The sequence below is a fragment of the Melospiza melodia genome, chromosome 4 (genome assembly GCF_035770615.1).
Source record: "Melospiza melodia melodia isolate bMelMel2 chromosome 4, bMelMel2.pri, whole genome shotgun sequence".
Lineage (NCBI taxonomy): Eukaryota > Metazoa > Chordata > Aves > Passeriformes > Passerellidae > Melospiza > Melospiza melodia.
In genome coordinates this window covers 14,298,052-14,320,469 of record NC_086197.1, presented here as the reverse complement: position 1 = coordinate 14,320,469, position 22,418 = coordinate 14,298,052, and the positions used below count along the sequence as shown (strand labels likewise).

At 40.9% G+C, this 22,418-nt stretch overlaps 1 protein-coding gene across 1 annotated transcript in view; it reads left to right on the top strand.

Annotated features, from left to right (window-relative positions):
* The window catches only part of LOC134417124 (potassium voltage-gated channel subfamily KQT member 1-like), a 336,325-nt gene that overhangs the window by 129,702 nt on the left and 184,205 nt on the right, over positions 1 to 22,418 (top strand). Inside the window, exon 2 of the mRNA XM_063153975.1 lies at positions 19,280 to 19,355. Coding sequence (XP_063010045.1) covers positions 19,323 to 19,355 — 33 coding nt within the window. The 5' untranslated portion in view covers positions 19,280 to 19,322. The remainder of the gene's footprint in view (positions 1 to 19,279; positions 19,356 to 22,418) is intronic.

The window sequence follows — 22,418 nt, the reverse complement described above, 5'->3', positions numbered from 1 at the left end:
GCATTTTTTCATTAAACTTTTAGCTTTTGTGTCTGTTTTGCCACAGTGGATCTGAGTTACTGTCTGAGGTAAAAGTTTGAATTCTAAATTTCTGACACGAGGCTACCTCTAGTAGGCACTATGGCTTAAGTTTGCAACTATGAACACAAGTATGTTGAAAAAACTGAAAACTGAAATTAAATGTCTCTGTGACCACTGATTTGAGCTTTCTGTCTTTCCAGGTGTAAAAAAACATCTACAGTTATGTTAGATGAATAGAAAGCTTTTGTACTGAGTTTTTTCTTCAATGCTTTTGGATTTTTTTATATATTGGGACATTATGCATCTTTATTTCTTCATTGAGTTTGTAATCAGCTTCTTGAACAAAAGAAAGGCCTCTGAGGAACCCCCAGTAACCAACATCACCAGGAAATCTGCACAGACGTCTAAGCCCAGCCTGACTCCCAGTTTGGTACAAATTCCTCTTGCATGGAAGGGTCCTGTGCACGTTAGTTCAGGCCTTTGACGCACAGTTTTCAGCGTTCACATTGCTGACTCTGCAATGTGCTGTCATGCTTGAAGAAAGGCACACCTGTAGTGGCTTCAGTTTTTCCTTCTCAGCTGAGGCTGGTTGGTGGCTGAATTACCTGGCCAGTCCATCTCCAAGTGTTTCAGCCTCCCACCTTTGTGAGTTCAACCCAGGCACTTGATTTCCCTACCACCTTTCTCTACTGTAAGAATGGGCTGGCTGTTTGGTTTAGGATTATTCTAATGTTTGTGCAGTGACCCAGATTTGAAATGAGTACAAGAGTTGAAGCTTCCCTACTGTGGTGCTATTTTTACTGCATGGTATTTTCTTTACATTAAGAAAAAAAAAATTGCAGTCACCTGAACTTCATTGCAAAAGCCAACATAAATCAGGTAAGGGAAACTTGTGAACTTTCTCCATTCTCAGCTGAATGTAGTGCAGAAGATAATATCTGAGTATATTTTCACTTGTTTTGAAAACTCCAGCAATCCTAATATAATGCTAATGCATAGAGGCGTCAACTGAGTTGTGAAGGTACCTAAGATATGGCATTTCCTAAACTCTCCTGGTTAGAGCTGCCACCCTGACATTATTTTATTAAATTTTGTCAGCAATTTTTAATTCTGGAATGCATTTGCTGTTGTTCAAGAAACAAAAATATACTTTAGCAGCAATGACACAGTGACATCCTATCCTTGATTCAACACTTGAGTTGTAAAACTGTTCTATGGGCCAGCTGGAAAGGAGATACAAAAAAATAGTATATAAATTCTTTTTTTTTTTTTTCTCTTTCCTCTCTTACCAGAATCTATTGCAATGGAAAACAGAAAAACTCTATGTAGAGACATGGTTTTTGGAGATCTGTCTCTAATACAGGTGTGATTATTGGTGTTCTTGATTCTTTTGTTTTGAGCAACACCTGAGATGACCTTAAGTTTGTTGTGTTTAGAGGTGAAACATGAACTACAATAAAATTGTGTTAAGTATGGAAAGAAGAACAAAAATATGCCCTTCCCCCTTAAAAAAAAATAGAAATTAAAATTGACACAAGCCCAAGGAGCTGTTGCTTGCTGCTGATGGGAATGAGAGGAAGAAAAACTATTTCCAACTGCTGGCAAACACACTAATGCTGCAAGGGAAAAAAGTATTTGGGCACATCTAAAAGATTCATAGTAATTAGTAAATTACTAATTACTAAAATTCATAGGTGATTAGTAAATTGGTGGAGTAAATTCCTAAACCTGAGCCTGTGCCCACAGCCCATCAATCTCTCTGTGCTCTTCCCTTGGCACTGGGCAGATGCTCAGTGTGTTCAGCACAAGCACCCTGAAGGATTTTGGCATCCAGAGGTGTGGGATTCCTGCAGAGAAGGCAGGGCAGAGAGCAAGCTTTGGCAACTGGCATTTGCAGGTGGTTGTGATGCATTAGGATTTTAGCCTTTATGTATTTTTCATACACTTGTAATCCTGCAATCCTTTATTTAGTGTGTAGCTCTAAAGCTCCATAGCCTGTCAGCAACTGTTGCCCTGACTCAAGGTTACCTTACTACCTCAGGCACCAAAAGTTATAAAAAAAGGGGAGTTTGGGGTTAGCAAACTGGGGGTACATGGCTTCATTACCTGAAACTGTAATTGGAGGATTATGTAAAAGGACCAAGCTTATATCTGTGTGCAAAACTTGTGACCATCGTCCATCTTGGGTCTAGCTTCTGCGAGGTTTTTGGGTGACCAAGGTTTTATATTGAAGGTCTTTAATAAATACTCATTTTTATTCTCTTAATCTTGTCTAGGTTTTGTTTTAGGTAGCCACTCCAAGGTGTCAGTCAGGGCCAGGCAGTGTGAGCAGGGGCTGCAGTGAGGAGCTTTCTCCCATGGGAGCTGGGCTCAGGGCTGTCTGCAGCTGTGCTGAGCTCCTGGGAAAGCTGAGAGCTCCTGGGGACTCAAGCTCACCTGACCATGGTCTTTAGGTGGGGATTGGAGGGGAAACAGCTTTTCATGAAGACACACAGGAAAGTGCTGATGCTGTGCCTGTGATTTGGGGGCTGTTTGGAACCTTCTTGAGGGAAAGCTGCTGTCATTTAAGGGAGTTTTGTGTCAGCAGAAATGGTGGAGGAGCTTCTACTGTGAGTGGCAAAAGCCATTGGGAGTCTCCAGGTGGGGCTGAGCTCCTGTCTGAGGTTTGGGACACCCCAAGGAGTTCCCTCAGAAATAGATCTGGGACCACACATTGTTCTGAATGCTGCATTCATTTTCTGGCTTGTGAGTCAAATTTATTAACAATTTGTGTGCTTGGAGTTTTTTATGCTGGGCAGCACATCCTGCTCTCATTAGTGCTAATTGCTATAGGAAATATGCACATAATCTCCCATCCACTGCCATTTGTCTCTAACAGCATCAGTTTCTAGACAACAAAATTAAGACATGTATGTAATAAAAGAAAATGCCTACAACTTGACTTTATTCCACTTTAGATCTCAGTGTTTTCTAAAATGTGAAACTGCTTGGTATTAATCAAGCCAAGCTGGTTAAATTTGCCTTTTTGATATCTAAAATGGAACTCTGTTTTATAGCTTGAAAGATTGTTTTTTAAGAATATAAAGTTTTGAGAACCTTTGACTGATCTGTAGTAAAATATTTTACTGCAATTTCATTTTCCTGAACAAATATTTTTAGAACATTAACAGAAATTTATGGCATAAATTTCAAAGCCTATCTTATAATTTCATGTACAAATATTTTTATACGTGGTCCCAAGGAAGTTAAAAGTGTAATGTTTTTATAGAAAATATACAATACACCATATACTCTCCATACAGTATATATTATCTAAAATGAAGGAGGAGGGAAGTTTCTTTCTGTATCTCCCAGAAAATATCTTTAATTTAGAATACAGCTGATAAATGTTAGCAAACTGAAATTTTATTTTGTAGAACTAATACACCAAGAAACTGAAATAGAGAATTAAGAAGATGCTTTTGATGGAGATTAAAAAGCAAAACAGTGACTGCAAATTTAGGAACTCTGTGTGTTGTAGAGAGCAGCCTTTAGTCACTAAATCTTCTGTCCCACACATCATCTGTTCAAATTTATTGCTTTTCACAGTGAACAGTCAGAAGTTGCTACTCACAGAATATTTGGGGAGAAGCTTGTGGTGCAACTTAAACCCGGAGGTTAATCCTTGCTTCAAGCCCTCACCCTTCTATTGATGTTGTTAAAGCCTAGACCTGAGCTAAACTCCCTCTGACCCTCAGTGAGGAACGTGCCAATGCCCTGTGCTCAGCATAAGGAGATGAGTTCTACCTTGCATATAATGTAAATAATATTTATGCAAGCCAGCTCCCAGCCAGCCAGTTCAAGTGCCCTCATTCTCAAGTCAGCACGGGCTGTTTTCACTGCTAATTTGCCCTCCTCCCCTGCCAGATGCAGTTACAGCACTTGCTTCTCAAACCTGCCAGGCTTCCCCTGTTTTTTCACAAGCTGTCAGATGCCTGTTGTGGTGTTCCTGAGCTGAAGGAGTGAGTCAGGCTGAGGCTGAGCCAACACAAAGCTCTCCATGGCTGATGGGCCAGTCCTGCTCCAGCTGCACATCCCTCCCTCCCTGCTCTGTCCATCATCCTTGGGATCCAGCTCTGAGCCAATTAACAAAGCTGCATCAGTCTCACTTCGGTGCCCCAGAAAATCATGGAAAATATGATTCTGGGAGGGATTGAAAAACACCTGGAAGGCAGCACAGTCATTGGTCACAGCCAGCATGGCTTCATGAAGGGAAAGTTCTGCTTGTCAAACCTGATTTCCTTCTACAACAGGGTTACCCATCTAGCTGATCCAGGGAAGCCAGAAGATGAACTTTTTTGGAATTTAACAAAGCTTTTGATGCTGTTTCTCACAGGATTCTTCTGGACAAACTGTCCAGCCCACAGCTAGATAACATGATGGGTGAGCAACAGGCTCACAGGTTGGGCCCAAAGGGTGACAGTGCCTGCGGTGACATCAGGCTGGCACTGATGGGGCTTCTGCAGGGCCCCATCATCAGCCCTTGTGCTCTACAACTTCCTCAGTAATGACTTGGGTGCAGCACCCTGAGGAATACTTGGTCAGTTTTCTGATGACACTAAACTGGGAGGAGCTGTGGACTCCCCCATGGCAGTGAGGCCCTGCAGAGAGACCCCCACAAATGGCAGGGCTGGGCAATCACCAAGGGACAGGGCCCGATCCTGGGCCTGGGATGGGGCAGCCCTGGATGCACGGACACACTGGACACCAGTGCCAGGGAAAGGGACCTGGAGGGGCTCCTGGTCAATGGCCAGGTGGACATGAGGCTGCAGTGTCCTGGAGCCAGGAGGGACATCCCTGTCCTGGGGACATCAGGCGCAGCTGGGCCAGGCAGGGATTGTCCCGCTCTGCTCTGGGGCAGCCTCAGCTCAAATATCGTGTGAAGTTTTGGGTGCCACAATATCAAAGAGACATTAAACTATTAGAGAGCATCTAAAGGAGAGCATGAGGATGGTGAAGGGCCTTGAGGGGAAGCTGTGTGAGGAGCAGCTGAGGGCACTTGGCCTGTTCAGCTGGAGGAGGCTGAGGGCAGCCATGGCAGTCACAGCTTGTGCTGAGGGGAACAGGAGGGGCAGGCCCTGAGCTCTGCTCTCTGGGACCAGGGACAGGAGCTGGAAGAGCCTGAAGTACTGTCAACAATATAATGCCACTTTTCAAAGTGTTTCTTACTGTGTGACCAGGTCAAACACTGTAATCCATTGTGGGAAGAGTCTGAGGAGTTTTAATTCTGGTGTTGATTATTTCTTTAACATGCGTGTATGTTTATGGCTGGTTCATCTAACCAGGTGTTGGATTGTTATACAGTAAAAGTGTAGTGCTCTTGCTAGGAATTTGAAAGGAGATAGCCAAGGACTGTCCAGGAGAAATATTCATCATTACCAGGAGATGTTAATGTTAATACGAAATCTACAGACTTGGAGGTGGGGGCAGCCTAATTCTGATTTTTGGCAGGAATGCTCAAGTTTAACACCACGTTATTCTTAAGGATTTCAAGATTTCAGATTGTGATTACTATTGAGTTTCTTTTAAATCAGAACTGAACAGAGTAATCTGAATATACCTCTTACTAGTAAGTGCTGTGATGCTGGGCAAGAGAAATAGCCCTAAACACTTTGAGGACCATTAACTTTAATTTTTGCCTGATGATGAAAGAATAGTCCAGGTGTTTTGTCTGGGCTTTACAGTATATTTCTTTAGCAGTGAGATGACTTTCATTTGGAAACATGACAAGGTTCAAAATTAAGAAGTGCTGCTATAATGCACGCTTAATTCTTGAATGGAAAACATCTCACTTTACATCTCATTTCAGATTTTCAATGGCAAGTGTTATGGGATAGAGCAAAGCCTGCATTAAGTGAGCAGTTCCTTATTTTCTTAATGCATTTATGCTTCTGACATAGTCTGTAAAAGTAGTTGATGGCTTGTCTATTTTTGCCCCATGTAAGATATGAATGTGAAGTTTTGCTTCACAAACACAGAATTATCCCATGTAATGTTCACAAGAATAATCAGTCTGGCTCTCTTAATGAAATCAAACATCTACACCTTTTCTCAGTTATGTTTGTTTTTTTTCAGTACTGTGTAGAAATCTGACTTCTCACAGATATATCTGATTTGCCTGTCTCTCATTGAAAAATCCCAGTTTGGGCACACTCTTCTTTTTAAGGGTATATTTCACCTTTGCTAATATTACATGACTCTATCAGTTATTAATGCAGTCAACTCATAAACACAGTTTAGGAGGTACTGGCCTTGGAAGAACTTTCCAGGAGACCAATATATCAAATCAGTTCTGAAGTTCCTTGACCTCAGGATAGAATTACAGGTTTATAATTTACTCAACACTTACATGACCCAGAGAACAAAGGATTGCCAAGTCAGTCAAAACTAAATTACTCCTGACCTTAAATTAGTCATTTTCATGCTATTAAAGCTATGGCTAAATCACTCTTGAGAGATTATTTTGAGCTTATAAATCAGGTTTGTATTTTTCCATATTTATGATCACAACCTAGAACTTTGCATATACTTTAGTGCATGTCTAAGTATTTTCTGAAATTCACCAAAGAGCTTAAGTCATGGAAGTGAATTAAATGTGGTGTTTTATACATATATGTGTCTGTCTCCAAAATGCCCAATTTTCTTGTGACCAATATGAAAATATGCAATAAAATAATGCAGAAATAATGAGGATAAATAACTGAAGAACACTCCCTGAAAAGAAACACACTTTTAATTGCATAATTGGGCTACCATATTGCAAACTTTAATTTTTAATATGGTTTGATACCTGTCCACAGCCTCTGCTCTCAGGGAAATAACTCATGTACAGAATTACTTGGAAGTGGGTTTGCAGAATCAAGCCCTTCATTAATTCTGAACAGATCTTGGCCTATGCAGGTATTTTTCCTCAGTCATTTGGAAAGTTAACTAGTTCCCCATTCCCTAGGTACTTCCATTAAAGAGCTATTTTGGAAGGTGTAGGAGAGGTGTGTAAACACTTCAGGGTTTCACTTTGCTGCCAGGAATGGAAACTGCACTTTCAAAACCCAACCTGAGGTATCTGAAAAACAACACACAGGGATGATATATTTTTTTTAAATTTTCTGTGCATTTTCAAATGTCTCCATAGTGTGTAAGTGTCCATTATCAATTATCTTGATGACACTTTATAATTTTGGGGAATTATCAGTTATCACTCAGACTCAACAGGTTCACCAGTACAGGTGATTATTCTACAGAGAACACATTTTAAAATAGAGTTGGTTAGAATAAAATGGTTTTATTTCCCCTGTAGTTCTCACAGCATGAGACTTGAAAACTTGAGAAAGGTTAAAGTGATGACAATAGGAATTTTAAGATTGGAAAAAGACCTTAAAACTTGAGATTATGAGTCTTCATGGTTAGAGGACTGGTAATAGGAGAGTTGAATTCTTTAGTTAAATGTGAAGTAGATCATGCTCAAAACTGTTCCTGTCTGATTCCTGTTTTGTCAGCCTCTGCTTGGTGTCATGTGAAGTCAGGTACCTTTGATTCATGGAATGTTGTGTAAACGTGTGTTGATTTCTATCTGTTCTGGTTTGCACTTCTGCCCTGAGGTTTGCTTTGAGTTTCAGGTTTGGGCAAACTGAAATTGTCAAAGAAAATTCTCTTTAATTTGCAGCCTTTCAAGTGGTTTTGTTTCAAATCCATGCCAAACCTGAGATTTTGCATAGTTTCTTTTTGCATAATAGCCAAGCAAAAAGATAAATTGTGTCAAGCTCCTTTGGAATGGGGTTGAAGTTTATAGTTTTGTGAACTTTTAGAAAACTACACCTGTAATTCATTATCAAGCCAGCTCAATGTTGTGAGGACTTGTTGGAAGACAGCAGAATGCTGGGAGACTTCTGTGTAAGAGAATTAAATTAGAGGAGAAGAAGTACATTTTTATTTCAGCTCCACATGTACAGAGGGTCATGACCTATTTCACTTTTTGGAGCACTGAAATTTTGGGCTTGAGTACATAAATGCTTGAGCTGCTGCATCATCTCTGCAGTAAGTTCCTTCAGATCCAGAATAAAGCCAGTTGCTCAAGGAGAAGACAAAACTGATTTGAGGCAATTTCTATATATCAGTTCCTTGGATAAAGAAAATAATTCCATTTTAGTGGGAGTACTGACAGCATCATTCTCAATTTTTATTTCATTCTTACACAGGGCTTCCAAGAGGAGTTCTGAGATTGTTGTCAGAGAACAATCAGTGGGCACGTGTCAAATGAAATAAAGATCCCCTTGTGATCTGGGGATTGCTTTGTTTGAACATATTTCTGTATCTAGATCTTAAAAACAGCCTTCAGCAGTGCTAACATAATTAATTGTTTATATCAAGTGTTCTAATTGCAGCCATTCAGGTGGTTAGCCACCTTAATGAGTGCATAATTATTTAGACACACTTTTGATTGAAGTACTGGCATCCTCAAGGCCCAATTAAAAAAACCCAAACAAAACACACACAAAAAATCAAAACCCAAAAGGTTGAGACTTTGAAGCACTAATAGCCATTATCCTGCTAATTAGCTCACCTCCTGCACTCCAGAGTAAATGGCTATCTTTTGCTTCTACCAGATACTCATTTGCTAATAACTTTCCATGAAAAAAAGAGCTGATGATCTTTCAAAAGAGGGGGGAAAAACACTTAAAAATGGAGTTCTTCCATGACAAAAACTTTGGCCGGCAGTGGAAGTTTTATGAATTTAATTTTGTAACAGAGGAGTAAAAACAAAGCTCTTTTGATGCAGGCAGAATTCAGGACATTGTTATCAGTGGAAAATTGTCAAAGCTCATTTCATTATTTGAACTGAGTCTTCCCAGGATGATTTGCTGTTTCATGGGATTCATAGCATGGATATGTCATTCTTCAGTAGTATCCTGTAAACCAGTTTACATCTTTTCTGAGACATGTGGTCTTCATCCTGCAGCAGATGATGCAATGCAGGGTCTGTCTGCAGGGAAGAGTCCCAGTTACAGGGAGGAGAAAGGGCATAAACCAGGTAAAATGTATTCATTTTATAAGAGGATAAAATATTTCTTTTTTTATCAAAAGTGCATTTAAAATGGAGGGGGCGAAACTGAAGCATATTATCATTTCAGGTTCAAATGCTTTCAGAATCTTTTGTTTTGTAATGACTTTTAAAGTATTTTTCCTTTGTGTTAGGATGGAAACAAAGACAGGAAAATCAGAATTCCCCAGAGCACAAAGGCGCAGATTTCCTCACTTACATTCAAAACAGAATTTTTCCTGTTCTTTAATAGTAAGTCACAAGCAATTAATATATGAACACTTTCCTTCTGTTCATCCACTGGCTGAGCTAAAGGTCTGCCAGAAAAATAAAAATGCCAAGAGGATAGCATCTTTTCCTGAAAGTAAAGAAAAAAATCTCTGAACAGAAAGAAGTTTCTCAATGAGTAAGTGAAATCTCTTGAAATAAGCAGCTCAGCAAAACTTCTGGTTTCAGTGATTGTTTTCACAAGTGATGCTTGCAATTTCTTCACAAGATATTTATTTCTATTGTAAACTATTGATAAGCACTGCATATTTTCAGTATTAGGCAAGTGAGACCTGTAGGATTTTTATGCATGTTCTTACATGAAATACAGAGTGGAAAAATAATACGTGTCTGTGGTCACGTAAAGTTCCCTCTGAGCTTCTATGACTATGATCACTGTTGTCTGCAAAACAGTTCAAGCACATTAATTTTTTTTTCCTTTTAAAGATACATGATTTTTGTCTGGTTTTGAAGTGGCAGTTCCTCCAGTAGCAAAGCAATATCCTTTCTTGGCACAGGGGTTTGTAGAAACTGGCATTGGGGCTCAAAATGGGTTGGGATAGAAGTTTGCATGGACCTTGAGGGGATATCTGTGGGTTTGAGAAGACTTTGAAAAGGCAAATCTGCAGGTGATCAAAGAGGAGATCACTTTGAGAACCAGTTTTCAAGGGGCTTTTCTGCTGGTATAAACTGGTTGTTGTGTCCCAATGCTCGATACCAAACATTAACAAAGAGCGAAGTAATTTTCTGTGAAGGTGGCAAGTTTCAGCCATTCACATCCCATAAGCAGCTACTCACAAACACCATTCTGTGTGTCCCCCAGCCTGTGTCCCAGCTCAGCATCCAGGTGGGATGCTCAGGATTTCTTGCCATTGTGTGGAGGCCCATGTAATTCTCTGCTGAGTGTTCATGCTGGGATATTCTCAGGATCCCAGGTGCCACCAAACCTTTTTTGCCTTTGGTAGCCGACAGTGACCAGGATCTTTTATTTCCTCTGTGCTCTGACACCTCTGGGAATGATTAGGTTTTATTTCCTCTACTCTGTCTTCTTACCAGAGTGTCTAAAAACTCCAGCCCTGTTCTGTACTGTCCTACCATCACCTCTTAGTGGTCTTTTTCAGTTCTGACTGAACCTGTTCCTTTGTGTTCCTGAACTGAGTATTTTCAAAAGTTGTTCATAATTGTGCTGTGATGTTCATGCACCTGCCACCCTCACAGGGCTTTTTTTGCTGGTGTTCCCTTTCTAACACTTCCACACACAGACCTTCCCATTCATTCTCCATTCTAGCCAGTCTAAGCCTTTCCATTATGAGTTTCTGTAATTACTGGTAGCATGATTCAAACCACAGGCAGAAAAATAATGAAAAAAAAAAAAAAAAGTAGGATTTCAGTCTCCCCTTGCAATTCCACAGAGGGCAGTACTGTACTCTCTCCTCCCCACACCAGAGCCTGGTTTCCCTGCCAGGCCATGGGCTGTGCATCTGGCACCCCTGAAGGTCCCTGGAATAAAGATAGGCCTGGAAAAGGCTAAAATTGCTCTGCTACTCCAGTTGGAGAGAGGAGCCTAGAAGCTGAATGCTGACAAATTAAAATAAAAAATAAGGCACTTTTTAACAGTATATAAAGGTCTTTCTATCAAGGCCAGTTGCCTTTCTGGAAAGTTACTTTAGTCCTACACAAGGGTTTTGGCTCAGGGTAAGGGCAGCTGTGTGAAATGCAATCCCCGGCACTGTTGAGCAGGTCACATTTATGATCTAATGGTCCTGTTTGGCTTCAGATGCTCTGGGTGTCTTGCATTGCCAGGATCTGGTGAACAGGGAACTGATTCCTGCATGGATTGCTCAGGTGCTCAGAGGAGGAGCAGGGCAGGTAGGGAGGGGAGAATGCTTTGGAAAGCAGCCTCTGCTCAGGGCTCAGTGACTTGGCAGTTTATCCCAAGCTGCAGACCAGTATCCCTTGTTTCTTATCACCATTAAGGGATAAACTTATTATCACTACTCTTTTTTTTTTTTTTTTTTCCTGCTGACTCATTCTATTAATAAATTACAACTTCATTTGGGACTGCTAATTGCTTTAAAATCCCCATGACAGCTCCATGAGTTAAACAGGTTTTACACCTATTTTATAGACATATAAACTAGAGCACAGCCAGGTAAAAGAACTTGAAAAAGATCACCAGGAAACAGAGGGGCCAGTCACATCAATCAGTTCAAGAAACCAGGAGTTGTGTTTCCACAGCCCCTGCTGCAACTACTAAATCACAAGAACTACTAAGGAAAGATCCTGCCAAAAGCCACTGGGTTTTTGTTTTTTAAAACCACAAGAAGCAGTTTGGGTTATTCCACAGGGTCTCTCCCTTGCACTTGGTGCTCATTAATTAATTTCATATTTTTTAAAAGAAATGCGAAGCCTTGGGCAGCCCAAAAGTCATTGAAGTTCTAATTCTCAGAACTATTCCCTGACTTGACTGTTATCCAGTTCCTATTCAGGCAAGATAGGAATTAAGATTAATGACCCCAAACAAACTGGTATTTCAGAGAATCAGCCTTTGCCAGGCATTATATTCTCATGACAGAAAATCATTGAGGCATAAATACAGCGCTCAGTCATTGGTGTATATTAACAACACCACGTTGTTCCCATAAATGCTGAATACAGAGAGGAGGAAAATGAAGTCCTAAAGTTCATTAATTTTGGTTGTGGCAGTTTTTTTAAAGTGAGCAAACCAGAACCTGTGGAATAAGGCAGTGTTGCACAGATGTGAAGGCTATTCAGATTCCAGAAAGGTGTCTCTGGGGAGTTGTTTGGACTTGGTGATGGCTGTCTCTGCAGTGTCTTTTAGCAGCTAGATGGTCTGTAGGCATTTTTTAAAAGATGAATTGATGAAGATCAAGTTTTAAGGAGAGAGAATTTAAAAATAAAATAAATTACTTGGCTGCTAGGATCAGTGAATATTGTAATATGTGGGATAAAACATGTCATTATCTGCCAGTATCTGTCCACATCCCAATAAGGGGTTTGTGGTTTAAGGGTGTTTTCTAAGCAAATGAGAGCTGGCATGGAGACAGGAGTCTTTCACCTATCCTGGGACCAGCAGTAGTGATGGTCAGAGCTAACACAGGAAGTTATTGTGGCAATTTCTAGAAGCTGTTTGCTCAGAAAAAAAAAAGGAAAAAAAAAAAGAAAAAAAGAAAATCTTTCTGTGTTTGCATTTCCACACTGAAAAGACATTCCTATGACATCATCTTGTTTGTTCTGACATTGCAAGAATGGAAGAAATAAAATGGCAGAAAAGAGACCAGGGACTTTTATTTTGCTGCCAACAAAAAATAGAGGAAAGATGTAACCACAGTATCCAATGGCTACTTTAATTCCCAGAGACAGTTCAGCAGATGAGTTGTTGTCCAAGGGCAGTTGGGCTCCCAGACACAAGAGCATTCTGTAGTAAGCTTAATTACTCATTTTAATTATGCATTTTAATTAGCAGGGGACCAACACAGTGCTTTTCTCCCACTTTCTCAATAAACCCACTTTGTAATATTACAGAACAAACTTGTAACTGAAAACTCCAACTGTCTGCAGTTGAGAAAAACAACTCCAAGTCCAGGGGCTTTTCTTCTTCATGAAATCACATTCAGTGAGCAGGTCACATCCACCTCTGAGCATTTTCAGGAGCTTTTTGCTTACTTTATTCTGTTCCTGGACAACATGAAGAAATCACTCTGTGCTGCTGCTTCTCCCAGTGGTGTTTCCTTTGCCAGCATATTGTCTGCCCTGTTGTTGCCTCTAAACATGTCCTAGTTCTTCCTCTTCTGGTAGTTTGCCCTCAGAGCTGTTGTCCTGTCTTCCCTGCCCCTAAATTCCCTGCTGTAGGAAATCAGCTTTGTTTCCCCTTCACTTCAGGGAAGGTCAGGTTAGAGGGACAGGTAGAAGTAGAGGCAGCTGTGTTCTGGAATGAATTCAGAGGCAGCAGTGTATGTGGGATGGGTGGGTGGGTGAAGACAGCAAATGCCACAAAATCTTCAGCAAAACAACCAGATCCCAGAAAGCAGCCCCTCACAAGCTATACTCTCTCACAAGCTGTACTCTCTCACTTCTGTACTTTTTCCTACCCAGGACTGTACCTGCAGAGGAGGGATTTGCAGTCTGCAGCATTCCTTCACAAACTGAGGCTGTCAGCAGAGCCTGGTGAAGCCAAAGAGGCCTCCAGGCTGCTCTGTTCTGAGAGAAGCCAATCCTAATTTATTTGTAGCTTTGAGCCAAACACAGGCTTGAAAAGGTTCAGGTGAGGATATAGTTACAATAGAGGTGAGGTAGATTTAAGGTGGAGTGGTGATTAGGAATAAAGGGAAAAGTAAAGCTGTGCCAAAATTTTCTGAAATGTTCTCTCAGGTTTCAGTACAAATAGCATCTTATATAATTTCCATCATGTAAGGGGTGGAAATGCTCCAGAAGTGTCTGTTCTTTACAAGGCTTTGATGAAATATTACAAGGCTGGAAACCTCTCGTGTTATATTTCTGTTGTGCTTCTCTGCTGCTCCTGGCCTGGGATGAGCTCTGGAATCAGGATCATTGCCTGACAGTTCCAGGTGTTTGCATGTCAGACTCAAGCTGCAACCTTCTCTTAACTCCTGTGGTTTAAAGAGCTCAAGGCATTTTGTCTGGCTTGGCTTGGCTGAAGGCAATAATATTTTAATTTATAGGGAAGGTGGTTTTTTTTAAATTTGGATATTGCAGTTTCCCTTAGTTTTAAAACCACATTATATAAGATCCTTTCCCTTGTGATGAGAACCATTTTGTGTGACTTCATATGGCCAACTTCATCTGCCTGCAAAAAGCTCTCTAATTTTGTCTTCTTTCTGATTCCTCTGCTCCCACCCTTCTTGTCCCTTGTTTTCCATGCAAATAAGATTTCCTTTAAATTTTACCAATGAAATATCAGCCCATTTGAGATAATTGCCCATGGGGAAAAAATTAAAAGTTCAGACTAGGAATCAATGTTCTTCCTAGAAACAGAGCTGGAAAGTGAATAATCTTAATCAAATGTGATGGGAAAGCAAAAAGGCAGATGGAGGGCTGAGTTCTCAAGTAACTTCTGTACATTTCAGTTGCCATCACTGATTTAGTCCCTGTTTTTGCTGCCTTAGCAACTAATGCCAAGTGGACAGCTCCAGAGCAGATGATGCTGTATGTTACTCTGGGCAGGAGTTACCAACCATCCAGGGACCAGTATCAAAACAGAGTTAGTGTGACTCTCTATGTGTTTTCCTGCTAAGCCATGAAAATCTGACAAATGAATGAAGCTCAACAGTAACCCACATATTGTGAGTGTGTATCCTCAAACCAGTTTCGCCAACTGGGACAGAGAGCTATAATTGGCCTTGCTGAAGTGGCCTTTGTTTTCCACAGCTCATGATGTCACACTGAGTAACTCTTCTAATGCATGACACCTGAATTATGTTCAGGAAAACCAGTGTGGAATGCACATTCCACTTTCTGCAGCCACCCTGCAGCCCATCCTGGGCAAAGTCCCTTCCCTGATCCCTACACTGAAGTCAACTCTAATGATTGAAAAATGCTGCTGCACTGAAAATGCATCCCACTTATCAGGCTTGTTTGGACACTTGAGCTGCACCTCAGCATGGCCTGCAATAATTGTAATTCTGCCTGGCTTTAGGTATTTAGGTATCTTTTTTCTTTTAAAATATTCCCAAGCACATTAGGCTGGAAGTTATCAGACTCCATACAGAAGAAAAAAACGAGTACATCTGAACTGCTCAACACCAGCTTTTAACAAACAGAATGCCATATCAAAGAAAGATTATAAAAACATCCCACTGGGATAGTTTTTACAGTTCCTTCGGATTGCATCATCTCTATTTTCTCCTCTGGTTCAATTATTTCCAACAAAAAAGAAAATGTTTGGCTTCTTTGGCTCTAGCTACAGCCTTCCTGCAGTTAAAAAAAAAAAAAAAAAGAAAAGAAAAAAGAAATAAAAAGGCAGTCTTAAATACATCCAAGTGTTTTAGCTGAAAGTGATGCCTTTCAGTGCTGTCTGAGCCCTGAGCAGAGGAGCAAGCCCAGCCTGCAGTGGCTCTTGGGCTGTCCCACCAGGCTCTGCGCCCACACAGGCATAGCCAGAGCCTGCAGGGGGGTGCTGAGCCAGTCCCCTTCCCCAGCCCTTCCAGAGAAGCTGCCAAGTGATCCTGAGCATCCCCCCAGGGTGGAAACTGTGTGAACATCCATGGTCCAGGACCACCACCCCCTCCCCTTCCTCCCTGCCCTACCACAGGCACAGCCCAGGAGCCAAACTAGGAACAACTCCTTGTAATTTAGGATAGTTGGGAGCCCTTTTAAAATTGAGCATCCTGCTGAGAAATCCTTGAGCAGAGAGGTGAGGAGCACACACTGCCTTGGGTCCTTTTGAAGACACCGTTGGAGATGATGTCAGTACAATTTATAGATCCAAGGATGTGTTATTTCAATAGACATTTCATGGTATCCATTATAGTTACAGATGTTGCAAGCTTCAATTATTAATTTATGTGCTCATAACTTTCCCAAAGCCAGATCACTTCTGTTCAAATTTCATTTTGTTCTCCTTTACAAAGTGTTTTAGGGGAGGATTTTGACAAAACGTTATTTCCTGCTATTTAGGTTAAAAGATGGAAAAGCATGGAAGTGTCAATAAAGCTCTAATTATATTCTTTTGAGCATAACACACAGAAAAAAACAACTCAGCCAATACTAACCACTCACCCCCCTCAGTGTGGACTCCATCCTTATGAGGAGAGCTTAAGCTTGGATTTCTGGGTAGATTTTTAAAAATAATTAAAAGTTTGAATGAGCTGGAAAGCATCTCCTTGTGTGTGTGTGTGCCACTGCCCCCTGGTGCACAGAGGAAGGAGAGTTTGGCTGCTCTGTAGGGACAGAGGTGTGGGCACCCACCCACCCACTGCTGTTCCTGCCCAGAGCAAGGGCTCAGCTCCTGCTCTGTGGGAGCCAGGCTATGAAAGGAGTTAAATCCTCACCCCCGAGGGAGTTAGAAACCACAATCCCTGGGTAGATCTGTCCCTTTCTGTATTGTTTCCATAGAAAATGCCACATGGAAAGAGTGTGGGGTCAGTCACAACCCCTCAGGCTGTTGTCTCATCAGCTGCTTATCCTAAAATATCTGGGAAATTTGCAGCAAGTGGTGCTGTGCTCCTGCTGAGCACCACCAAAGCAGGGCCCTGAGCATCTCTGATCATTTCTTCTCTCCTGGTGGATGTTTCTGCACATGACAGACCCACACCTTCAAGCCTGAAAGAGTTTTGCCCAAACCAGGGGTTTCGGATAAAACACAAAGTTTAGCAGGGTAGATATGTTGGGCTGCATTCAGGGATAAATGTAACCTGGTCAGTAATAGTTGTAATTATCTATTGTGGATATTAGTGGTCAGAAACTTCTGAAAATCAATTAAAATCTCAAAAAAAAAAAAATTGTCTATGATCACACCCACACTACCCCAACCTCCCATCAGGAGGATAGTTCTGGTTGCTGTACAGAACAGGAATTTATCTCATTTGGAGCTGCTGTGCTCCCTGGGGATTTATTGGGACAATTAAGATGACTTATCCAAATGTCTCAGTCTATGGATTTGCACCTTTTCATGCTATTTTTCCATCAAAGTCAGGTTTCACACATTTCTGACTCTCAGTGACCATCAAATCTGAGCAGTCACTTCTATTTCAGAATTTTCTCCCAGTGAGACTGGTGTGAGTTTTACCAATTGGAACATGATGATATCAAGTGCTCTGGAATGAACAGTTGGGTGACCTTCTTAGCTGTATTTGACAAATAAATTACTTTTCTCTCTAAAAATGAGGCCTGTTCAGCTGTGCATCAAGTCCCAAGAGTTCAGTCTCATTGTTTTGAAAACTTTGGTTTGATAACACAATGGAAAAAGTTCTGTAGCCTTGATTTGTGCTGAAGGGGGGAATTAGGATGAGATTACTGCCTTGGTTTGGTTCCATCTCTGACTTATTTAAACTTGTCTATTTAAGCCTGTTTAAACAGTGCCTGAACTATCTCATATGGTTTAGCCTAATAAAAAAACCCTCAATATGAAATTTTATATCATTTATTTCTAAGGGATAATTTCAAGTTTTTATCTTAACTGCTACACAGGGGAGGTAGGCTAACCCCTAAACCTTAAACTGTGATTTTTTTGGTAGTTATTTTAAAAAGAAATGTTGTAAAGGCTGACAAAGATTTCTTTATCAATTCTGTGCCATTTGCAAGCAGAATGTCATCTCTGTTCTAGTCAGCAGCCACAGGAGCTCAGCTGGGGCCCTGCATGTCAAGCTGAGAGCTTTTTTTCCACCATAATAAAGGTCCTCCAGGCTAAACTGCTGCTAGCTCATCAGTGACACTTGTGAAATCCCCTTGATGGGCTTACACAAATGTAAAGATTCCTCCTCAGCAGTGCTGCTGATGGTGCACAACAAAGGTAGCTCTTCAGTCATGCTCACCCTGCTTTGTCTCCTGTGTGTTTGCATGTGTGAGTGTATTTTTGTGATCTGCATGATATACACAGATAAATGAAATATGGGCATATAGGCAGGACAGACAGCTGTTTATGCATTTATGTAATGATATTCTGGGACTTGAAGTGAAAAGAGCAAGCAAAAGCTACTGAAAGCTTATTTTAAAAGCCTGTGGCTATGGCATCTTCACCCAATCAGAAGCTCTTAGGCACAGTGTGGGATTATTGGGGTACCAGGAGTTGGACTCAATGATCCTGATGGGTCCCTTCCAGCTCAGCATATTCTAGGATAAGCACTGTTTTCCCCAAAGAATAATTATAAAAATGAATTAGTATGCTAATTCTTACAACACAGTCCCTGCTTGTTTATTTCCTTCAATTTGAAATAATCCACTGTAACCTTTCCACTTTTTAAAGACTGTCTCTAAACTGTGGCACCCAAGTAGGTGGTCAAGCCAATACTTCCTTTTCCCCAGCCAGACACACTGGGAAGAGGCAGCAGATTGTGTTTTCAGGAGATTCTTGCTGGAAAGCTTTCCTGGGATTATCATCACATGTCAAGGATGATATCCATATAAAACATAAATTTCCCAACAATTCAACTTCCTTGGAAAGAAAATTTTCTTTAGTTCACTTATTTTGAATGAATAAAGGAGTTCATGGGGAAGGAGTCAGTCCTTCAAGAAAATACTCATTCTTATAATTAGCATGTTCCTGCTTCCTCTCTACCCTGCCAAAATTCACCATAAAGAAGAGGTGTGGTAATTAATTGCCTGCCAAGTGGCACAATTAATGTTCTGCAAATGCAGGATCCTCTAGGTGAAGTGATACAGCTGAGTTATAAAATGTCTCATTCTGTGTTTGGATACCAGTACAGACACACACAATGTGCTGAGAGGATGTGTTGTAATGTGTTGTATTCATTTTTATTTGCTTTTTTTTTTTTAGGACACTGATTTTTCTTTCCTTCAAAGTACTTTTTGAAGGACTTAATTTCCGTGCAATAGAGCTCATGGGCAAACACTCAGTAAATGCAAAATAAGGAAAGCATTCATGGTTCTAAAAACATTTAATATTCTTGAAACTGATGCCAGTTGTGTGCATTGACAGTAATCCTGTCTAATCCCTTCCACATGTATTATCTTTGTACACCTGCTTTCATTGTCTCACTTATCAGTTTTGAATACTTAGAACCACAATTTGCAGGAAGGCAAAGCAGCAGAACAAAGCATCCACACACTCACAGCTTGCTACACTGCAGTTTTGCATTGTAAAGATAAAACACAGTTGTACATTTCGGTGCTCGGAGTCAACATCTTCCATTGAGACATTTTTCCTCCCTCCTGCCCCCCCAGCTGATGTCTGTCTGTGTTTGTGTTCCTTGGCAGACTGACTGAAGCACACAGAACAGCTGTGAAAGTCATCAGGAGGATGCAGTATTTTGTGGCCAGAAGGAAATTTCAGGTAAGCAGCAGGATTGATCCCAAGTGCATCTCGTGAGCTCGTGGGACATTGAAGGCGCTCTCAGAGGGGACTTGGCTTGGTGAAGGTGGCTGTAACAAGTCAAAGGTGTTTTTGAGATTCTTGGGCTCACACCTTTTGTGGATTTTTTAATATCAGTGATCCATGGAAGTAGTATGCTACAAACTCCTGACTTTGAGGAGTCAGCATCATTATTTTTACTAGTCATTTTTTACTGCACTTGGTTTTTGGGCTTCTGCTTGTTTAACTGTACTGACCAATACTTACCCATCCACTAGCAGAAGTGAAGAAAAACACTGGTGTTGGGGTGAAAAAACCTCTGTCAGGGTGTCTGCAAAGATGCTGATCATAACAAGAATGTTATCAATCATCTGATCAATTAGGGAATGTTCAATTCCATGCTGTGTATGGCTGACAGATCAATAGGGTTCACTGATGAGTACTGTGGGTGCAAAGTTGCTTTCCCAGGTGTGACTCACGTTTCCAAATGTATTTCCCAGAAAGGGACCTCATAGGCCATATTTTATAAAATTGGGGAGCATCTGCTCTCTGGAAATTTGCTGTCTTTATGAAGCGCTCAGTTAATTTTCTGAATTGGGTTACAAAGTGCTCAAACTGAATGTGCTACATTGAAAATACTGTTTCATTTTGCCTGTTTAGTGAGACTTTTTATGATAAACCTTATTTGGGACGTGATCCTGATATCATCATTCTCATCATCCATGGGCTGGAAATGCCATGGAAATGAAAAATTAACTTCTGGACTGATTTTCAAAGCCTTCGTTATTTCCATCTCAAGGTTCATGCTTTTTTTTGTTCAAGAGGATGCGCTGCAAGTTAATGGCCTTTCATAATCCTTTTGAAGAGGTTTTAAGAAAATAAATCAAAAAAACCCCTACATTTCAGGGAAGTTTGATTAGAGCTGAGCACTTAAATGCATAGAAGTATAGAGTATAGAAGCCTGAGATAAGATCCCAGCATTCAAAAGACTCTAAATTAGGGCAGATAGAACATTTTATATATTTCCTAATCCCATGCGGACATGTATCTTCAGATAACCCTATCTTTTCAAATAAGACTAGGAAAAGTCAGTTTGTTAAACTAGCAGAAAACAGGAGAGCAGGATTATATTATAAATATACCAGAGAGATAAACACTATGGGAAATTAAAAAAAAAATTTAAAAAGGAAGAAGAAAATAGGGACACTAGTTCTGTAAAATAAAATCAGTTTCTAAATGAATTAGGATAAAAATTAGGATATTTCAAACCACTAGAGACCTAATGTTCTGGAGCTGTCAGCTAGTGGCAGTCATGCCAAACCTTAAAAACTGAATTTCATCAATTTATGGAGAGAATTCTGTGAGTCAGTGACAGGGTAGAAGAAGAAGAAGGAATAATTTTTTGTTTCTTCCTTTCTTGGGGCCATGAAATAGAGTTTATAGAACTCCCCATTCTAATTAGATTTTGGAAGTTCAAAGCTGGGTAGTATTATTTAGTTTTGCATGCTGAATGCGGAATACTGAGCTGAAATGGCCAGGATTTGGGATTATGAACAGAATGAAAGTCAAAGGAGTTGTTCAAGTGCTGCATTTATTACACTTCTGTGGAAGCCCTGGCTTCAGTTGTATCATTCTAGCATTTCCTAATAAAAACATGACAGGGGATTGTGCCAAAGTTTGGCAGGACATAAGATGCCCAGATCTAAATCTTTGTGGAAAAAGAAGAGTGGAAAGTGGTAAAAGCTGGAGGGACTTTTTTACTCAGCTTCAGAGAGGACTCAGGCAGATTGCAGCACTTTGCAACTGTAGGAGCTGATGGTTTGGTAAAAGGGATAACTGTCAGAGGACTTCTTTTGAGGGGGAAAAGAAATTTCACTGGGAAAGAGTAGAATTAATTATGCACATAGTAGCTCGTTGGGGAGAGGGGAGGGAAAAGCTCCCCGGCACATCCAGGCTCTGCGCCATGCTCGGTGTTTAAATAGAGAGTGTCCAAAGGAAAGGACACGGGATTTAGCCAAAATGCTCTCCAGGCACCCCCTCCTAGTCCATCTAAAGAGTGATACTGGCATTGCTTCTCGGGGTGAAGACAATAGGCTGCTTTTCTGGCCAGAAATAGTGATGTGTCAGCGTCTGCAAAATGTGGAGCTGGGGAAGGGGGAGAAAAAAACCCGACCAAAAACCGAACGATAAGCTGAAAGTTGAAACCTCTCTCCCCCACAAAGCCTCTGCTCCCAAATGCACTCAAATACACACACACACACACACACACACACACCTTCAAAGCCACAACTCTTCTGAAAGTATTGGTGCAGATATATACTGTGTGCAGGGAAGGAATTTTGTCACGAAGAACTCTTGCTTCTTCATTCACTTCACAGGATTTGTTTCCATTCCAGTTCCATGCTTTCATTTGAAAATTCTAGGATTGTGTGGCAGCCTTCCAAGCATGACTCCAGCACATACTGTAGGTGTTCAATGCATGTGTGCAGTGGGGCATGCTAATGGCTCTGGCTGAGGCTGTGACAGAGTGCAAACAGACAACAAGATGACTAATGAGCTGTTTTCAGTAATTTTCAATTACTAGATTTGCAGTTTACCTTTGCTTTTTTCCTCCCCACCTTCTTTTCTTGAGTCAGAGCCAAAAAGGGAGACATTTTGCCCCACATTTCCCATAAGGGTTCTCAAAATGCTGGTCTTTCCAACAGGCCATGATTTGCATTGATACCTCCCCACACACGTTGATTTTGCTTGCTAAAATTTCACTGTGCTGCACTGCTTATAACCACATCACTTTCTGCAAATTCTCCAGACTTGTTTTGAAAATTGGCCACAGTAGTTGCAGCAAGAAACCAAAGCTTGGCAGAAGCACCTTGATTCTCATTAGGATGGGAATATAGCTGGGCAGGTGGAAGTGTTTTCACTCTCTTGCAATTTTTTATCTGCCTTCTTTTATTTTAATTGCACCTTTTTTCCCTGATCTCAAAGGTATCATGAAAGACAAAGGATGTCAAACAAAACCCACGTGTGGCAGTCTCCTGACTTATG